Source organism: Meriones unguiculatus, chromosome 10, assembly GCF_030254825.1.
Source record: "Meriones unguiculatus strain TT.TT164.6M chromosome 10, Bangor_MerUng_6.1, whole genome shotgun sequence".
NCBI classification, from domain to species: domain Eukaryota; kingdom Metazoa; phylum Chordata; class Mammalia; order Rodentia; family Muridae; genus Meriones; species Meriones unguiculatus.
Window position 1 is genome coordinate 73226114 of NC_083358.1, and position 21462 is coordinate 73247575.

At 38.7% G+C, this 21462-nt stretch overlaps 1 protein-coding gene and 1 long non-coding RNA gene across 2 annotated transcripts in view; one reads left to right on the forward strand and one right to left on the reverse strand.

Annotated features, from left to right (window-relative positions):
* Gstcd (glutathione S-transferase C-terminal domain containing) overlaps positions 1 to 14949 on the forward strand; it is a 99796-nt gene extending 84847 nt beyond the window's left edge. Inside the window, exons 9-12 of the mRNA XM_021650045.2 lie at positions 3412 to 3545; positions 6080 to 6110; positions 8148 to 8217; positions 11328 to 14949. Of these exons, the coding sequence (XP_021505720.1) occupies positions 3412 to 3545; positions 6080 to 6110; positions 8148 to 8217; positions 11328 to 11464 (372 nt within the window). The 3' untranslated portion in view covers positions 11465 to 14949. The remainder of the gene's footprint in view (positions 1 to 3411; positions 3546 to 6079; positions 6111 to 8147; positions 8218 to 11327) is intronic.
* The window catches only part of LOC132656894 (uncharacterized), a 41942-nt gene continuing 25400 nt past the window's right edge, over positions 4921 to 21462 (reverse strand). The window contains exon 3 of the long non-coding RNA XR_009594684.1: positions 4921 to 6698. This is a non-coding gene — a long non-coding RNA (uncharacterized LOC132656894). The remainder of the gene's footprint in view (positions 6699 to 21462) is intronic.

The window sequence follows — 21462 nt, forward strand, 5'->3', positions numbered from 1 at the left end:
CATCTAAGCAGTCCACAAAGAAATAAATATGTGAAATGTATATTAAAAGATTATAAACACATGAATTTCATTCCATGTAACATTGGTACATGCTCCTTGACCTTTATCGACTTCTGTCCTGATAAGCCAATAGAGACGGTTATAAGTAGAAAGTGCATATAGTACAGTAACCTGCTGAATAGCATAGATTGTTACACCAAATGTTGTAAGGAACTGCTTGTGTGCCCTGTAATCACATGGCTGACTGAGCCCAGAGCTGTGCTGCGCTCTAGCACCACAATGGAACTCATCATGTGTACTGTTAGCCCAGGAAGAATCAAGTTGCAAACATGGTGTTGTTCACTGAATGCGTTTTACTTTTGCACCACCATAAAGTAAAATAAATAAATGTAACCATTGTTAGTCATGGAATATTTGTATTTTTTCCATCCAAACAAATACTTCATTCTTATAAGAATACTGTTTTATTAATCCTGGTTTTTATTTTAATGACTAATATATGCCATAAGGAAAATCTATTTTTTCCAAAATTAGAAACACCCAAAAATATTTATTTTTGTATGTACGACCACTGATGTGAATAACTACTGATTACTATACATTAATGGATGCTTTTATTAAAAGATTATTTGTAAAAGAATAACAATGCTATTTTAAAATGTATTAATATTTTTGAGTACTTTATTTACATCATATCTAGACGAATTTCTACCCCCTCCACTTCCTTCCATGTGCCTCTAATTCCTTCCAACTTTATGACCTCTTCCTTGTTAATTATTATAACATATATAGATATGTATATATGAATGAATGAATGAATACAGCCTACTGAGATATTTAGTGTTGCTTGTATGTATATGTGTTTAGAGTGGCCACTTGGGATTGTATAACCTATGCAGGGACTCCTCCTTGGAAAAGACAGAGTCTTCCTCCCTTGGCAGCTATTAAGTACCTATAGTTCCTAATCAAGGAGCATGGATTTATGAGGCTTTTTCCATCTGTGTTGGCATATCCACTGATGCTCTCATTGTGTGGATCTTATTTAGGGGACTACTTTGTAAAGATTTCATGGGTGCAACATGGCTATCACAATTAAGACATTATCTCACAGTAGCTGGCCTATTCCTACGGCTCTTCCACTATTTTCACCCCATCTTTCACAGTGTTTCCTGAGCCTCACATTTTATCATAGATACAGTGTTGGCTTTGGACACTCAGTTGTTCTTGGCTCTCTGACCAGTAGTAGGTTTCTATGATAGTCTTTTTCTTTCTTTAATCCTCTCTGTCCTACAAGGCCCTCCTCAAATGCCACCTCTTCCAGAGGACTTCAGATTTTCTCTTGCCTTTCCTTCTTTTAATGTTTCTATCTGTGCTTTTATTTTTGTTTGTTTTTTACTTAATTTTTGAGACAGGTCTCAGAGAGCCCAGGCTATTGCCTAACACAGTGAGCCACAGGTCAGTTATTACCAGAATTTTAGATTTTTTTTCCAATGTTACATAATTAAATTGATTGATATACTTAGTACTTTGGGTTCCATTGGTACTACAACAGCACAGAGTAGGAACCACAATTTTGATATTTTATTCTTCACAGCTAGCATCATATTGATAAATTGGAAGACCTTAGAGATTTTTTGATGAATAAAATAGTGAGTGAATGAATTACTTTGTTTCTTTAACTGTAAGCCTTTAATGATCAAAATAAAAAGCAAATTGCCCAACACAATCATTCCCATGCATGTTGCTGCAGAAGCACTCTAAACCAGTGTTGTGTGCGAGCGGACCAGTGCCATCCCCAACACCTGTGCACTGGCTGGGAGACAAGGCTGTATTCTGGCCCTCTGAGCCAGAATCTCCTGTTTAACAAGGTGACCCAGTTCAGAACTGAAAGAGGATATAAAAAAGGGATGTATAGGCTTTTGTCTGATTGATTTAAGAGTATGATTGTTTTTTATTTACAATATTTTATAATAAAGTTATTTTAACTTTTAAAAATTTAAGTAGTTAATGTGACTAGCCTTCCTTTTCTATTTATGCCCTAATAAGTTACCATAAATCAGACATCTTAAAGTAACATTTATTTATTATCTAACAGTTATATAAATCAGAAATCTAGATCACAAAAAGGTCAATTAAAAGCAGACTCTCATCTGGAGGCCCTAAGGTCGAGTAATGGGGATATGCTGATGCTAAGAACTTGGTTTCATGCAGTTATATAACTAAGGTCCTGTTTCCTCCTGGCTATGGGCCAAGAGTCCTCAGCTTCTGGCGGCCACCCACATTCCCTGGTTCTCTCCCTGTGGAAGCCTGCTGTGGTGGCTGTCCAGGCTGTGATTTACATTTTTCTGACCTGTGGTGTCTCCCTGGGTTCCTCTGTTATAAAATTCTTTGCTTTTAACAGCACCCATGTGGTGACTGGCCGTTATCCTTAACCCCAGTTCCAGGGAATCCAACAGGCACGTGCGTGATGCACAAATGCATGCAGGCAAAGCATCCATCCACCTACAACAAAATAAAGACACCTAAAAATTAAAAAAAAGAAGAAGAGCTCACCTCACTAGATTGAGTCCTTGATTGAGGATAATCCTCGAACTATAACCACAGTCACATCTGCTAGTCTCTTCTGCCCTAGATGTAAGTTCTAGGAATTAGATGTAGTGTCTTTAGGGGACAGTCTCTGGCTCGTTTGTTTTCTCCTGCAGTGCATTTGCAAAGCCTTGTTAATTGTCCTTTATAGTTTTCTACATGTGAATTTTACTCATCACATTCCTCTGTTTCACTTAGTACCCTGTCCCCTGTGTTGTCTAAATTTTAACAAATAAGATCTAAACTGCAGAAGCATAACTAGAGTCTGCCTCAGTTTGTGGTTAGGCTGTGTTATGGGTATCTCTACATTAGCAGCATATGTAATCACTGACCCTCTCTTCCTTACATAAATTCAAAACTACAGAATGGCATTAGTCTACTTTATCACTCTGTCCTTGTTACATTTCATTATCAACAAATGGTGACCCAGTGATATGGCATACATACTAAGACAATTAGTTCCTTCCCAGTATTTTCCATTTATCAAAATTAGTTGGCTATCTACCACAAATAACCAATTAGGTTTTTTTTTTCATTTCAGATTTTTAAGTATCATTATTGGCTCATAAATTTAATATTTGAATACTTGATCCTTCCTGGTTTGTTTTTAATTTGAGTGCTCAAATATCCTCATTTTTGCTCAATGATATCTTCTTTGGATCCTTAGGTGCATGCTGCTTTCTGCTGTAAGATGCTATGGCTCATTTTACTCATTTCTTGCTTCTTGTGTCAGCTAGCTCTCCTGAGTTGAACTCAGATTCCTTTTAGGTCTTCCGAATTTAGTTAAGAATAATCCTAATGCTGAGGTCTGGCTTTGTTTTTCAGGTAGCATTGCATGCTTGTGGAGTGGCAACAGACATGGTGATTGAGCACTGCATCCAGACACGTGCCGCATTCATCACATGTCCATGCTGTTACGGGTTCATTCAGAACACGTCAAAGTTTAATTTCCCAAAAAGGTGAAGTGTAGTGTTTTACCTAAGACACCAATACGGGGGTGAGTTGGTACACAAGACTTGTTCAAATAAAGTTGCAGTGAAAGCCAGGTGATGGTGGTGCACGAGTTTAGTCCTAGCAACTCAGAAGACAGAGGCAGGAATCTAGGAGTTCAAGGTCAGCCTGGGCTACAAATCAAGTTCCAGGACACCCAAAGCTACACAGGAAAACCCTGTCTTGAAAAACCAAAAAATGAAAAAAATAACATTGCAGGGAGATTTGAATCTGAGGTTGTTTGCCTTCTGCACAGTGTGTTAGCTATTGCTCATAGACAGAAGTAAAAGCAGTGGCTCTCCTTTGTCCACCCCTGCCTTTTTTTTATTTTTATTTTTCTAGATCAAATTAGAGCAAGTCTGTCTACTAGCCAGAACAGTAGAAGTCTGTTGGCTTCCACACCTCTGTGTTGTAAGTGAGAGCAGAGCCACCCTTTGTAAGAGACAGTGGAGTGCAGTAGCTAAGTGCTTAGACTCTAGAACCAGGTGGCTGGCTGCTCATTGCTCTATAAATTGTTTCAGACAAGTCACCATACTGTGTTCCTGTTTTCTCTCATGTAGGAAATGATATTATGATAGGAAATATTACAGGGGCTTTTGTGAGCATTTAATGATGATATGTATATTACTTAGAAGTGGCAAAGAGGTCCAGCGCATGCCTGTAATCCTTATACTTTGCCAGCCTAGCGCAGAATAAGACTGTATCTATAAAGAAATGACAGAAAGATGAGGGCATGGAGTAAATCCTCCATAACTGTGAGTTGTTGCAAGTAGTTCCATAGCTTCCATAGGGCCTCCAGGATGGCTCAGCCATCAAATCAAACAACCTGAGCTTGATTCCTAGGACCTCTGACATCCACGCATGTGTCATGGCATTCACACCCACCCTCATCACACACATGCACAATCAGCAAGCAAATAAAAAGGTTTTTTTATTTAAAAATAGTATTCACAGATGTTGATTAGATTTGATAGCCATTTTTATGATCCTCCTGATCTCACATAGAAGAGAAATTTTAATTCTCATACTTTTAAAGGACATCCCTCTGTGACATTTTACTCTCATGGTTCATAGTTTTTGAGAATTGGAAGCTTAATACATCAGTCTTGAAACTTCTGACCTGTGTCAAAACAGCGTCATAGTACACAATATCAACCGCATAATTATTGTTAGAAACCACAGAAATTTTCATTAGAATTTACTTAAAATCTCTAATATAAATAACTATGAAACAAAGCTTTCCTTATTTCATTATTTTGTTCTTGCCACAATTCACAAGTGACAGAAAACCAAAGAAAGCATTGAAAGATGAGAAATAGGATAGAGAGATAGATAGGGTGCTTATAAATATAATTTACTAATGTATATATATTGAGGCCTCTTGAACAATTAAGATCTGATAAAATATGTGATTTTACTATAATGCATTATGAAATATGTAAGTCTAGCACACGCATAAGAATGTTAATTTGACCTATTCAGATTTATATCCTAGTTTTACTGATTTAAAAACCTCAATTTCATGTCACCTTTTTTTTTTATAGCCTTGTAGATTTATTATCTTTTTTTCCGTGTCCTTGGAACTGACTATTCAGAACATTTATTTTTTTGGGTATGAAAACTACCAAAGGTAGAGGTGTAAATTATAGTCTGTTGTTTCTAAAATATGTAAAAACATAAATTATTTTAATTGAAATTAATGAAGTTATTATCATCATATATAGGCCTGTATATAATGAGCTAATAGAGTGAGAGCTACAGCACTCTAATGGACTCTGAAATTCATGCTACCTTTAACAATTATTACAGCTTTGGTTTCTGGTTAATTTTTTCTGATGTTTGACATCCAAATAAACAACTTGTCTACAACTTACATATCCAGAGCAACCAGAGGAGAGCCCTACCTGCATCAACCCTCTTTGTCAAGCCTATGCTTCCACAGCTTTTTCTATGCCCTGATACTCCAGCTCAGTACCAGGCAGTCGGGGACAGCTCTAGCCATCAACCTTAGTCGAATTAGTCTTGTGTCTGTTTGCCAGCTTTGCCTGTCCCTTCCCACAAAAGGAGTTAACGGCTCTTGCCCGTGTCACCGTACTCCCTCTGCTCCATGAATGACATGGCACCTCCACAACACCCTGCATGCCACTCCTTCCTGGGGAGCTGGGAGGAATAAAGTGTCTTTTCAGCGGTGGTTGCCTCCTGGTCCTTGGCCTTGCCACTCTTGAATCATAATAGAGCCACACAGGAAAACAAAATGAAACAAAACCTGCTCTCTTAACAGTATCAACAGTCTGTGAAGTAAATTCTTTAAATTGATAACATTCTGGTGTTCTGCTTTTATTTTTCCCTCAACACTTTTTAAATTTCCCTCAAATTTAAGTAGTTCCTCATTTGGAATAACCTTTTAAACTCTTCAGATACAGAGAATATTTTTATTTATAATCTGGGTTATTTAATTCTTTACATTAAAGTAATAACTAATTGTTTTTGTTTCCTATTTTAGTGAAAAATTCAAGAAAACTTTATCATACAAGGTAACCTTTTAAAAAAGATCTAGTTGTCCTCTGAATATACTGTGTTTGTGCATTTGGGGTTTTGTTTGTCTTGTTTGAGACAGGCTTTCACCCTGTATCCTGGAACTCATTATCTGCCCAAGCTGCCATCAAATGCATGGTAACTCTCTTTCCTCCATCTCCTGAGTGCTGGATTACAGACATGAACCGCCATGACTCCTTCCTATACAGCTTTTGATTCTTCATATTTTTCCTTCCCAAATTTTGTCTTATAAATCTACAGAGATATTGAATTACTCAAAAATATCTAGTAAGGCCTTTTAAAAGTTTCAAATTCTGATTAATTCTTTGAATAGTGAATGAGATATGGAAAGGCTCTGAGAGTAATTTTTTTTCCCCTATTACATACAAGGTAACAAGTTAGCTGGCAGGGTAAATTCAAGCAGAGTTAAGAGATTCCAAAGACAGCTGTTACTTATAAGAGCAGCAGTAGCCAGACTGCCATCTTGATGCTGACTCCCTAGGAAGTGGGCTGTTCATTGCATCTTTCCTGTAGAAGGAAACTGTTTTCAAGGTTGTTCACTCCAGTGACATACTTGAGAAGATCATCTGGAATAGAAGAATATTTTCCATAAAAAGTCAGGTATTGTTCGCTCTGTTGGCCACATCCAGTCTCCCACATATTCTCCACTGTCCTTGTCATTTATATTGTTTTTATCATTCATAGGCTATAAACCTCTGATAAAGTATACAAGCATTATTTGATGGTGAGCTACGCAGAAGTAGTGCCCAGGCTGTTTACGCCAAGTTTGTCAGTCCCTGGCCTGGAGCAAAGGCAGTCAGTTCCTGCTTCCAAAAACCCAAAGAACACTTGGAGATCTGTCTTCCAAAAGTAGTGATAGGTTAGAGTCACTAATCTGAGCAGAGCAGTTTCCATCTTTCTGAACCTCACCATTAACAACTGTTCAATAACATGACAGATATAATCTAAGAAATAATGTTTGAGCTAAATGCAAATATAATTCAGTTAAAACTTGATAATTAGTTTGAATTTTAATTCAGTTAATTCCACTTTTCACATAGACCTGCTAAAATTAGTTTCATGTTATAGACCAGCCCTACATTTTAGTACTTTCACTTTCTCCATCTAAAATCAAGTATAGTCTCTTTTAAAAAAATACTAAATATGAATTATTAAAAAAAAAAAAAACATTCATTCTAACACCTTGACAGCTTTATGTCTTTGGACATGTCTTTATGCTTCCTAAGTGCTCACTTCTAGCCCTGTCCTTTCCCTCCTCACTGCCTCATTCAAGCAGTCACTCTTAAAAAGGACAACACTTAACTGGGCCTGGCCTACAGTTTCAGAGGCTTAGTCCGTTGTCATCATGTCAGGAAGCATGGCAGCATGCAGGCCGGCATGATTCTGCATTTTGATCCACGGGAGTGGGAAACTCTCCCTGAGTGTTGCTTGAGCATATGTAAGACCTCAAAGCCTGCCTCCACAGTGACACTCTTCCTCCAGCAAGGCCATGCCTACTCCAACAAGCCCTCACCTCCTAATACTGCCTGCCACTTGCTACAGGCCTATCGGGCCAAGTACATTCAAACTACCACAACTGACTTCTTTCTCTTTGGGTAATATGAGAAGCCATACTATGTGTCTTCTTAAAGTCCCACAGAAGAAATCCAGATAACCTTTAGAAAGGAAAATTTAAGAAAAATTGATCTTTTCATGTAACATAATTACAAAATGAAACTGCCTTGTCCTGTTTATAGTATTAAAAAAATCAGTAAAATGGCTTTGAGGTTTTCTTTGCATTTGTTCTCAAGAACTGTATTTGAAGAACAGTCAACTTGAAGGGAAGAAGTTACTGAGTACAGTATTCTTAGGATTACTCTTTTCAGCGATTTGATTTTATACAGTATTTTTTTTATTAAATTAAGCACTACTGAACTCTGGAATAGTTAAAGTTATGCTTTTGTTTTGTTTTCTCTGTTTTACAACTCTGAAGCACTAAAAAGAATAAACCCACATTCTGTTGATGCTCCTTTTAGGAACACATGATTCTGTGCAGATTTGCGGATCAGACAGCTGTCCAGCTTCCGCCCAAGCGAAGACTCATAGGTATGTGTTTTCACCAAACAGCTGTTGAGAGAATGGCCCATATGCCTGGGAATGATGGATAGGGTCTATTTGGAGACAACACTGGTCCATTTATCATTAAGAGAACGTGTTCTTCTCGGGAACTATAATGCACATTAACAGCGCTTTATAACTGTGACAGCTTGTCACAACTTGGTTAGCATCTGTGTGTTTAAATCCGCTTCAGTGTCGTACACTGAATACATGTCACATTAAATCTTTCTTACTGTTATGAGCTTCGGGAGCTACCCAACATCACAAAGAAAATAATAAAAATGTTAATGTCAATTCCGTATGCCAAAGTTGATTCACTAAAAATGCATAAAGAATGACAATGTATCGTTTCTTAGACAAAAGTATACCTACACATTACTCATCACTGACCCAGATATTCAGCATTTGCAGTAGTGATCATTACCCAGGTTAGAGGACCTCAGAACCATTTCAAGTAATAGATTCATCAAAGACTTCACTTTAGATGAGTAATGTTTGTTTAGAAGAACAGTAGCAACTGTTACAGTTAAACTCTGAAAGTAAATGAGATAGACATAGTCAGTTATGTTTTACTGATGACAGGGGTAAGACCAAGCTTGCCTGACACTTTTCATCTGACAGAGGGTAGAGCCACACTGTCACATTATGACCTCAGAGGATTTGGCTCCAGACAGAGCTCTTGCTCACTTCTCCGATATGACTTCTTAGAAACTCAACATTGGACACTATCATACACTTGAAATTTTCAATATAACCCACTTTGGCTATAAAGTTAGCATTGTAAGCTGCTCACTCTAGGAAAGGCACTGGGACCTGGGGACTTCCTTTTTTATTCTCACCCTGCCCAGAACTGCCACCTCTTGCCTAAAGCCCCTTTTTTTCCCTCTTTTCCTTCAGACTTCAGTTTTGTTTTTTAAGTCAGTGTAATGTACACTTGTTATAATTACATCAGATGAATGCCTTAGTCTGTAGATACTATCTTTATAGTCAACAGAAATTGATTTGGCCCACAGTTCTAGAGATCAGGGGGTTAAATCTGATGGGAGTCTTCTCCCAAGTCATAACACTGTAGAAGGTATCAAAAGCCAAAGAGAAAGGCAGATCAAGAGTGAGTGAGAGGGCACCAGCAGACAATAGAAGGGAATGCTTTCACGAGATGGGGCCAAACTTCTTCATTATAAGAAACCCACTCTCACAATAAGGAGCCCATTTCTACAGTAACAGCACACACCTACCTTGTGTTGATAGCCTAATTGTGGCTCAGCATTGAGGATTGTTTCCAGCGTGTGCTTTTGGGGAAACATATTCATACCACGGAGATCAATAAGAGTCATGATTGGTGTCATGGAGAGATGTGATCATGGTCAATGTGAATCTTAAGTGTCACATGAAAGCAGTGACTGGGAAGGGAAATTGCTAGGGTTGGAACAGAAGCACATCTGGCAAGCTTGCTGAAGGGAAGGACCTGGTGGGTTTCAGACAGAGCCAGAGTCAGTCACAGATCTTGCCACTTCCATGCTTGATGAACATTTTTTAAAAATTTACCAACCTACAACCTCAGTTGCCAACAACTGACTTTCAGTTGTATTGACACGTAACATGGGGAAATATGATTCTTCTACGGGACAAAAAAGGAAAAATTAACTGCACTGGGATCAAAGCCAAGAGTCAGTGAGCTGCCTTGTAAACCCAGGGTGGGACCTGAAGGAATGCAGAGCATCCCGTTCTGACAGGGAATGTTTCATTTTAACTGAAAAGTAGATGGGGAAGCATTCACACATGTCTTAAAGGAAGAGAGTACTTTAAGGGCAGAAGGAAACCAGCCATAGAGCTAGCTGTTGGTGAGGAGCTGATTTTTCTAGGTGCTTCTTTTTGTATCAGTTCTAATACAGGACAATCTTCATGGAGTGAGCCCTTTTAAGGAAATGTGTAACACCAGCCTTGTGAATTGGAGTCTCTGGTTTATTCTTACTTGCTAGTTTCATCTTTTCCTGTTTTTGCTTTGTCTGTGAGAGTCCCGTGTTTTACATAGGTTTTTCTGTTTCAGTGATGTGCCCTCACTTTGATGTCAGCCGACTCCACATAAGCTACTGTATTGTAAAATCAGGTTTAAGCATTATAAGTTACCAAAGAAAAATGGAAGGAGTGAGATTCTGCAGTCTGTAACCTCTTTAAAGAAAATGGAAAAAGCTGGGAGTGATGGCACACACCTTTATTTCCAGCACTCAGGGAGGCAGAGGCAGGGGGATTGCTGTGAGTTCAAGGCCAGTGTCTGGTCTACATAGCAATTACAGGACAGCCAAAGCTACACAGAGAAATCCTGTATCAGAGAGGTAAAAAAGGAAAAACTTAGATATTGAATGTAGAGCAGTCCAGATTATAAAAAAGCAAGTAGTGGCTTTTATATGCAAAGTCTCAAATCAGTTTTTTCTACTCTACTTGAAATTTTAAGTTTGTACTTTCAAGAAAAAAAAACAACAAACAATAAACATGCTTGCTTGCCAGTCAGGTTTCCTCTTTTGTGTCTCAAACACTACAAAGAAATAGAAAACCGGTATCTTAAAGAGGTGAGCTCTGAAAACAAGGATCATTATACCCAGCATTACATGTCTTCCTAGAACTAACACCTGCTTAAGAATTTTCTCAGATGCTTTGCATTTCTTGCTGCTTCATAGTTCTGTAAGACTCCAGGTAGAAATGTGATATGTCTTTCAGGTGGCCCCTTCATCAGCATATTACTTTAGATTTTCTCAGAGACACGTTTTTTTAGAATATTACTAATAACTAGACTTTATAGGAATGTAGACCAGTGAATTTAAAATGGATTTTTGACCAAAGTATAAAGTAGAATCTACAGTCAATTTGAGATCTACTTATCAATACATTTTTTAAGTTAGCCTGCTAAAAATTCCTAGCCAAGATAAATCTGGGAAGTGTCCCTTCACACTGATCTAAAGCTAAGCTTAAAGTAAACAGTACTCAGGGAAACATGTCCTTTGCCATATACTGATGGATATTGTCCCTGTGAAGATCCCTGTGTGTGCGTGAAAGTTGCATTGCTTATGAAAGTGTCTCAAGATGCATTTCCCTTGTTTCAGGAAAACAGTGTATGTGCCTGGTGGACTTGGACCGTGCAACGGCAGCGGAAGAACAAGGCTACTCTGTTCAAGTGATATCTATGGAGCCAGAGAGCTGCTCTCCCAAAAACAACATGATTGTGGGCGTCCCCGTGTAGAATGTGGCTCTTACACTTGATGTCTTGCCATTGGCTTCATGACAAAAGCCCGAGGGCATTCAGGGAGTTGTTAGTGTGTTACTGGAATCAATGTTGAGCATCTTGAGCCTGTTGAAAGCTGCAGGAAGATCTTGGAAGAAGGACACTCTTGCTCTGTGTGAAGAAGGATGACTGGCTTCCTAAAGGGAATCCCCTCAAGCCTCATCTGCCAAAAAGTCATTCTCACTGGCCAAGTTTCCACCAGCAGAACTATTTCCTTACACGTTTTCCTATTCTGTCAGTGAGATATTCAATAGAAGCTATATCCTCACAGCCTTCACTTTATAATCTTTAGACATTCACACTTGGTGACCAAAACTAAACTCAGAGGTGGTTGTGGTTTTCTAGTTTTAAAAGTGGACCTTTTCTATGCTTTCTGTTCTGTTTTAATCTAGAACGGTCAATTTGGTGTTTTTAATCTGAGGTTGCATTGGCATACCATGTACTGTACTCCTTCTAAATGTGTGTCCCGTAAAGGCTCAGACACCTCACATAAAAATTTCTACAATGTAAAAGTGGGATTAGATACAAATTTGAATTAGACAATAGATATATTCACTATTTAACTCCAGCATGTAACGAACAGGTGCTGGGATCTATTGTTTTCAAGACCTTGGCCTAGGTTTTCGGAAAATACAATAATGAATTATATAAGGTACATTGCTCTGCCTACCAAAGGAGATCTTTTAGATCTACAAGAGAAAAACTGAAAAAGAGATTAGTTCTCTGTGACACTATGACATATAGCCATACATTTGGATGAGAGGTGTGCAGACTCTGGAAGCACATTTGAACAGTGCTGACTGCCTACATTTTCTTTGCAGCAGCCAGATTTTTTAATAACAGACACAGGCAACCCTCTCCTGTAGTCTGTTGCTGCTGACTACTTACATGTCCTAAAGTATCAGAGTTTAAATCATTTATTTTAGATAAGTTTTATTTAGACATGTTTTTATATCTAAAGGAAAAGATCAAGGATTTGATTTGGCTACCATTGTGTTTTAAAATACAGGAATAACTTGTAAGACAAAATGGATGGGAAAGGAAACTTTACAGTTTTGTAAGATATAATTTAAGATAAATAATCACCGGGCCTAAGTATTTTATACATTGGTACTTTTAACCACATCTTACTCTACTTTTAAAATCTGAGATGTAATTTGCATACAATATGATACATAAAAATTTTATTGCTATTTTATTTAATTGAAAAAAGCTTAATACAGTATAATCTGATCCTGGCTCCCTCACTTGACTCAGATCCTTCCTGCCCCATCCACCCAACTCCACGCCCTTTCTTTTTCTTTCTGGGAAGCAAGCAAATAAACAAGATAATAGAATTAAAAAGAAAGAAAGAAAGGAAGGAAGAAGGAAGGAAGGAAGGAAGGAAGGAAGGAAGGAAGGAAGGAAGGAGAAAGAAAGGAAGAAAGAAAGAAAGACGCTCAGAAAAAAATAAAAACAACAAAAATATCGGAAACTATAATATATAAGCAAAAGACCAAGAAGACAAAAAACGCTTAGTAAAAAAAGGGCGTGAATTTGAAGGGGAGCAGAGACACATATATGGGAGGATTTGGAGGGAGGAAAGGGAAAAATTGTAATCAAATTATTATCTCAAAAAATTATAAAGGCTGATCTTTTCCAGGTCATCCTGAGTGAGGTATCCCAGAAGCAGAAAGACACACAGGCTATATACTCACTCATAAGTGGATATTAGACATATAATATAGGATAAACATACTAAAATCTGTACACCTAAAGAAACTAATCAAGGAGGACTCTGGCTAAGATGCTCAATCTCCATTCAGAAAGGCAAAGAAGATGAACATCAGAAGAAGGAGAAAATGGAACAGGACAGGAGCCTACCACAGAGGGCCTCTGAAAGGCTCTGTCCTGCAGGGTATCAAAGCAGATACTGAGACTTATAGCCAAACTTTGGGCAGAGTACAGGGAATCTTAAAAAGAAGGGGGAGATAGAAAGACCTGGAGGGGACAGGAAATTACAAGGAGAGCAACAGAACCCAAATATCTGGGCACAGGGGTCTTTTCTGAGACTGATAATCCAACCAGGGACCATTCATGGAGATAACCTAGAACCCCTGCACGGATGTAGCCCATGGCAGTTCAGTGTCTGAGTGGGACAGGGACTGTCTCTGACATGACCTCAGTGGCCTGTTCTTTGATCACCTCCCGCTAATGGGGAGCAGCCTTACCAGGCCTGCTCACCAGAGGAAGACAATGCAGTCACTCCTAATGAGACCTGATAGACTAGGATCAAATGGAAGGAGAAGAGGACCTCTCCTATCAGTGGATTGGGGAAGGGGCATGGGTGGAGAAGGGGGAGGGAAGGTGCAATTGAGATAGGAGAAGGGAGGGAGCTACAGGGGGGATACAAAGTAAATAAACTAATTAATAAAAATTTTAAAAAGAAAATAATTATAAAGGCAAAAAAAATGCCCAAACAAAGCAACAGGAACCAAAAGTCTACAAAAATACTATTGAGTTTGTTTTGTGTTGGCCATCTTCTGCTGGGCATGGGGCCTGCCCTTAAGTGATGCATGACTGGAGAAAACAAAGTTTGCCCTTTCAAATGGCTATCAATTGCATATAGCTTATTGGGTAAGGGTAGGAGCCTGTGTCCACTTCCCTCTTACCAGTTGTGGCACTTTCTTCTGGCTTGTTTCTGTGAAGGCTGCTATGATCTCTTTGGGTGCATATGTGTATCAGTCCTGTTGGGTCTAGATAGATATTGTTTTGTTGAAGTTCACCATCCCCTCTAGCTCTCAAAATGTTCTACCTCCTCTTCCCATGGCTTCCTGAATCCTGAGAGGACAAGTTGGATGACTTCTCACTAAGTGTTCCAGAATCTCTCTGCACATTGTCCAGTTGTGGGTCTCCATATTAGTTCCCATGAACTGAAATAGGAAGCTTCTGTGATGATGGCTAAAGAAAGCACTGCTCTGTGGGTATAGCAATGTCTTTAGGAGTTACTTTATTGCTGTGTTTCTTCAGCAAAATAATAGTATTTGGTTTTCCCCTAGGTCTGTGGCTTATCCATTCTAAGGTTCTCGGCCACCCAGGCAGTGTCAGGCAAGGGTTCCATTTTGTATAGTAGGCCTCAAATCTAGTCAGAGAGTGCTTGGTTATTCCCATAACATTTGTGCAGTATTGCATTGGGATATCTTGCAGGCAGGTCACCATTGTAGACCGCAGATCTGTAGATTTGTAGCTAAGTTGATATTTACCTTTCTCCTATGATAGTGTGCAGAGTGCCTTCCAATATCGTGTACACACAAAGGTTCTAGTTAGGCACCAGCCCAACTTCTCCATGTGATATATCAAATCATTATTTATGTATAGAAATGGGTATATGTGAGAGAGTATATCATTTTGACACCGTTTGTTGTTTTTAAATAGAATCACATGTCCTATTGGCTGGCCTCAAATTTACTTTGTGGTTGTGGATGACCTTGAGCTTCTCCTCTTATTTGTACTTCTCAAGTGTTGGAACTACAGGTATGTGCAGCTATATTCAGTTAAGATAGAGCTGAGTATGGAACCCAAGGGTTTGTGCATCCTAAGCAAACACTCAGCCAACTCTACCACACCCCAGCCCTTCACCCTCACTTTGAAAACCCTTGGTTGAATTGACATAGTATCTTTGCTGAAAATCAGTGGATGTATGGATCTAATTTTGAATCCTCTGATCTGTTTGGTTATTTTGTTTATCTTAATTGTCAAACTTTATAGAAAAATCTGAAAAATGGAGTTTTACCATTTGTTTTAGAATTACTATGTTTCTACAAAAAAAATTCAGAATTAGCTTCTCACTTTCTTTTTTAAATATTCTAAAAGGAACAGTTGGGTGTTTTGGTGCTTTAGCACTGTTCTCGTGAGATCAATTTGTAGACATTGAACATCTTATTGGATCTATAAGCACGAATGTACTGCAAAGGTTTCCATATTTTTAGGTCTCCTTTAATTTCTCAGCAATATTTTCTAATTTTTCCTGTAGGGAAATTTATATTTACTTGTGGGTTTGATGTTGTTAGCCTTGAGCTGTTCAAATGCTGTTCTCACTACCCAAAGTAGTCTTTTAACCTTCCACTACTGTAAGCCCACTTGACGCTCTAAAGGAAGTCTTTCCCACTCTCTGGGACTGAGGAAATTGCTGCAGAATTCTTACTATCAAAGAGTCTCTTCAGTCCTCAGATGACTGCAGGCACACCTCCTTTCCAAGACTGAAAGCTTGTATAATAATTATGGAGGGGAAAACAAAGGAAAGAGACTTGTTCTCAGCATGGAATTTACCTGTTATGTTTACGGTTGGTAACAGAACTGTTGTGGTTGCTCTTTTGAAATAACATGGCCCAGACTCTTTCTCATCCAGGGCAAACAAAAGGAACTGGAAGCAAGCATGAGGAAGATTGTTGCAGTGTCAATAATCTCAGCAAGTGACCTGCTCTCACCCCAAAGCTGACTTGAAGAAGCTGAGTTATAATTAGTAATAAGTAGGCTTCTTCATCTTATCTGGGGAAGCAAGTTGCAGTCCTACAGGAAATCAAAGTATTTTCAAGACTCCTGTAAAATAATGAAGTAACAAATGTTTAGTCTCGTGGGTCAAGAAAAACAGAGCTATATTCCTAAAAAGTAGTTGTGGTAAAGAAATTGTGATAAAGGGGTTGGAGAAATGGCTTGTTTATTAAGAACATGTGCTGTGCTTCTTGCAGAGGAATTGAGTTTGGATCTCAGCATCAATATTGGGCAGCTCAAAATAGCCATAACTCCAGCTCTAGGGAATACAGTGCCTTCTTCTGGCCCCAGAGCACCTGCATTCATGTGCACATACCCCCCCCCCAAACATACATACATACATACATACATACACATAATTAAAAATAAATCCAGAAACCAGTAAGAATAAAAAAGGCTTTGCCACATTCTTCATATTTGCAGGGTTTCTCTGCAATATGAAATCTATGAGGGTAATTTTAAATGTCCCATGGTCTTTAAAATTCAAACACTTTAAAAGATCAGTCTCTTTAAAGCATCCAAGTCTTTTTCAAAGTTCAGGCCTCTAAAATATGCACTATCTCTAAAAATACCAAGTCTTTCTAAAACTCTAGAGCCCCTTCAGAAGTTCAAAATCAACTGCGGGCTCCTGCAAAATCAAAATTAGTAAAATACTTTCTTACTCCAAGAGTGATAAACCAAGGCAGACTTCAACAGTGTAAAATGTTAAGTGCTTAATGCCTGGAACCCCCTCATGATCTCCTGGGCTCCAGCTAGTTCCTTTTCTCGGGCTCTGCCATCCACAGCACACAGAACTTCTCTCGTAGGATCCATCCGGCTCCACTCTACAGTTGCTATTGTCCTTAGTGGTGGCCCCACAACACTATCCTCCCAAAACTGCTGGGCTCCCCACTGCATCTGGGCTGACTTCTCACTGGCCGCTCCTGGGCTCCCTGTGGGGATTCCGACCTCGCCAGATGGTGCCAAGCCTCAACTTTTTCACATGGCCCTTCAATCTCAGGGTCGCAACTTCACCAATAGCCTCTTACAATGCCAAACCCCAACTTTTCTCAAGGACGCCTCCCAATGCCTTTAAAACCAATACTGTGAAACTCTTACAAATTACCAGATCCATCTGCCAACATACAGTACGTAGAGCCTTAGTCCCCTCCAGACACGCAGCTTCTGTGTGCTGACCCCGAGAAAACGCTTCCCAGATGATTGCATCTCAGTGATGCTGGTCTCTTAATCACCATTTAATCAGCCCCAGCTACCCAGCATTACTTGTCCCAGGAAAGCAAATGTTTTATTTCAGTGGTTCTGGTCTCTGTTAATCACAGTCAATGCTTCAGCTGACCAGACACAACAGATTCATAAAACAAAACACACAAATGGCCCCCAGTAGAGTTACTGCTTCTGTCTGAAGGGAACTACCCAGGCCTCTCTCATTTACACAATTCTCAGTGTTCTAAGCTACTGCAGAACTACGCCCTGTTCTCTGAGCACTCAATGGTTTTCCAGTGCGAAGTTCAGGCACTACCATAGATCTGTGCCTCACAGGAGACCAACGTCTGTCTCAGTGGGGGTTTCTATTGCTGTGATAAAATGTCAACTTGGGGAAGAAAGATCTTATTTCCACTTATAACTCCACATCAGAGTCTATCGCAGCCAACATCCAGTGTTCAGTGCAATTCAGGTTTCACCTAATGCAGTGTCCCCTCCAGACCTTGGAGAGAATTTGACCCTGCCATACATTACCTGGGCTCAGAAGCCTGATGGAACCTTAGCACAAGTCTTCATGACTTCCTCATTCCTGTGCCGGTAAAACCAGTACCACGTGGACAGCAGTGCCTACTTCTGCCAGCTCAAGGTGTAGCCTGACCCTCTTGTACACACACACACACACACACACACACACACCTAATTGTTTAATAGGATTGGTGTTTACATTTCTACCTCTGAACCAGCACAATTTTTCTTTCGGTGGGTGATTTGAGATAAAAATCTAATATTTATATTATTAGTTTCTTTTCACAATACCATCATAAAAGTTTTCTCCATTGATTGAGATAAATTCATTATAGAATACGTGTAAACTTAGAAGTTTCTTAATTTTTCATTCTGCTCTTCATACTAGCTAAATTATAGCAGTTTTAGATCTTTAAATATATTAATTATACATTACATATTGTAAAGATAAATTTTTATATTAAATTTGATACCTAGTAAATTATTTTATTATTTAATTATCATGTAAAGATATGCAATAAATATATATGAGCCCTTGTGAAATTATACCAAATTTTCAAATATACACACATTTTTTTTTTCTGGACAGGGGGATTATAGTTTTTAAGACCCAGAATGACATCAAATGTCACTAATCTGAAGTAAACATTGTGTCAGCACTACATTGCTCTTTAAAATGCCTGACATAATTGATTTAAAGAGAAAAGGTTTTATTTGATTCTGTATTGGGCTGTGGTCCATTCTGAGTTGGTTCCCTTCTTTTGGACTTGTGACATATTCTGGCAGAACACATGGCAGAATAAAACTACTGAGCTCATGCTAGTGCACACAAATGAAAGGAAAAGACCAAGGAGCCCTATGATCCACTTTGAAGGCACATTGCTAGTGACCCAAAGATTTCCTACTTGACCCCCACCTCTTTAGGTTTTCAACCACTTTCCAACAGCCCCACCCCCAAGATGGAGACCGAGTCTTTTGGATTGTTTCCTTTGAGACAGGGTTCTCACTACATAGCCCTGCTTGGATAGGCCAGGCCAGTCTCAAACTCACAGACTTCTGCCTCCCTCTATGTCTCTAGTGTGGAAACTAAAGGCATATGCTATGCCTGGTCCAAGACCAAGGTTTTCATACATGGACTTTTGGAGAACATCAGATCCACAGGAAGCAGCGGGGTCACAGTATTCAGTGCTCTGCAAGTATTAGCCAAGCATTAAAATCTCCTTTCCAATATTTATAAAAGAAACATTATTGTGTGCATGCACACACATGTATGTACATGTTAGTATGCTTGTACACAATCAAGTGAAACTCACATGCATGCTTGTGTAGGCCATACGTCTATGGTGAGTGTCTTCCTCAACTGCAATCCACCTTATTTTTGGAGACAAGGTCTCTCCCAGAACTTGGAGCCTACTGATTCCACTAGGCTGACTACCAATGAGTGTATTTGTATATGATAATTCTCCTACTAGAATTTAAGCTTTACGTTATCTCATTTAGAATCTAGGGTTTAGGATTATAATTACAGTACTTAAATGAGTAGCAGGCACACAGTAGGAACTGTAAATATGAAATAAGCAAAGTATTCTAATCCCTTCTGTGGTGGGACACAAAATTATATTTGAGTATTATTTCATGTGTATTTCATGTTCCGGTTTATACTGGGGGATTGTTTAATGTCCTTAAAATATATCAGTTTAGTCCAGTTCTAAAGACGACTGAAGAGTGATAATTACTTAGTTATATCATCTCAATAATTTTTATGAAAATATTTATTTCCTATTTGAAGAAGACAAAAAAAAAGCTTAAACGGAAGTGAAACATCTCCACAAATGTTAGCTTGATGTTCACCATTTTGAACCTGTCCTAGTACAGAGCATGATTCAAGCTAGTTGCTTATAAACAGCCAGCACTTGAGAGATTCTGAATTACCACCAAGAAAATACAAAACCTGGGATGTAGATTGCTTGAAGATCTGTCACACCATTTCTTCAATGGAAAACCAGGCTTGGCATCTGCCTGCACCTCAGGAGAGGTATGGCCTATGCAGAGCTGTGATGTGCTGAAAATGTGCCTCCATCAGCTCGGTGATCTGATGGTAACGGGTAACTCTGCAATTTGAGAGTACAAATATAATTTGGGAATACAGCACATATTATTCTCTGAACACCTTTTTCTTGGTAATGAGGAAAATAAACTAGAACTTCTTGGATATACAAGAAAAAACAAATTAGGGATAAAAATATACCATGTACCATATGGTATACAGAACTAAGTACAGTACACAGAACTAAGACTATATACATATGTATATATAATAGTAACAGTGAATTTTGAACATAATCAGGTTTCCTGCAGTGAAAATTTGTATCTTTGACTCAAACCTATTATTCATATTAGATCTTTAATAAGTTATCCAATAATTTCTTTTACCTGCAATGGAACTGAAAATGTATAAGAATATTCCATAAGACTGGAGACTGGTCTCCATGACATCCAATGGACAGTTGTGGTGAAATACAGAGAGTGGCAATGATACTCTTCCTGGAGGCTCTTAACTGACCAATTGGAGGCATGTTTGTTGCTGAATTAAAAGCAGCCAGTTGCTTTGAGAAAGCATGTATGTGTGAGATGGGTGGGTTCTGGGGGACAGGGAGGGAATGGAGGGAGAGAGGAGAAAGTTACATACAGTTGTGAGCTGCTGCGTGGGTTCTGGGAATTTGAATGAAAGGTTTCTGGAAGAGCAGCCAGTGCTCTTAACCTCTGAACCATCCCTGGAGCCTGTGATTGTCTTTAATGCCTGATTTGCTGACCTGTGCAGCCACCTCATATGTTCAGGGCAGAAGTATAGGAATTAGACTTAAGCTGTATTGTTTCTTTGATAGTTGCTGGTATATTTGAATTTTCCATTTCTTCTTGAATCTCTTTTTAAAGTTGTGCTTTACTTGGGCATTTTCTGGGTTGAGTCCTTTGTTTTTGTGTGTTGTTATTTTTTTTTTCAGACTAGTTATAAATTTTAAAGCTGGGCAGCTGGCTGGCTTTGAAAAAAAAAAACTTGTTCATTTTTTCCCCTCTATGAATTTGTGTTCTCATCTAATAGTTACACGGTCTGAATCATATTTTCTAAATGTATTGCCTAATACATTGAATCACCTAAACGCCCTAGAGCCAAGATAATTTAGATCTCTCTTTGTGGTCTACCTGGGACTTCCATACTAATAGATCAGGTTAAACTGACAGTATTTATTCTTTGTGAAGACTTTGCTGGCAGCCATCAGCAACATACTTACAATTTTTTTTCTTTCAATGACTTTTTGAATGTTTAGACATTTACTGTAGAGAATTTTTATACACATTGTTGTTCTTTTCAACAACAAACTTTAGAAATATACTGATATATAGTCGCTATCAGGTGTGGTGATTTGAATGAGAGTATATATAGACTCATATATTTGAACACTTGGTCCTTGTTTAGTGGAACTGTTTGAAAAGGATCAGGAGGTGTGGCCTTGTAGAGAAAATGTGTCACTGGTGGCAGGCTTTGAAGTTTCAAAAGATCTCTGTTGCCCTCTTTCTGTCTGCATCACGGCTATCTCAAGATGCGAGCCCAAAGCTGTTCCTTCACTCAGCCATCATGGACTCTAACCATCTGAAGTCATAAGCCAGATTAGATGATTTCTCTTATAAATTGCCTTGAT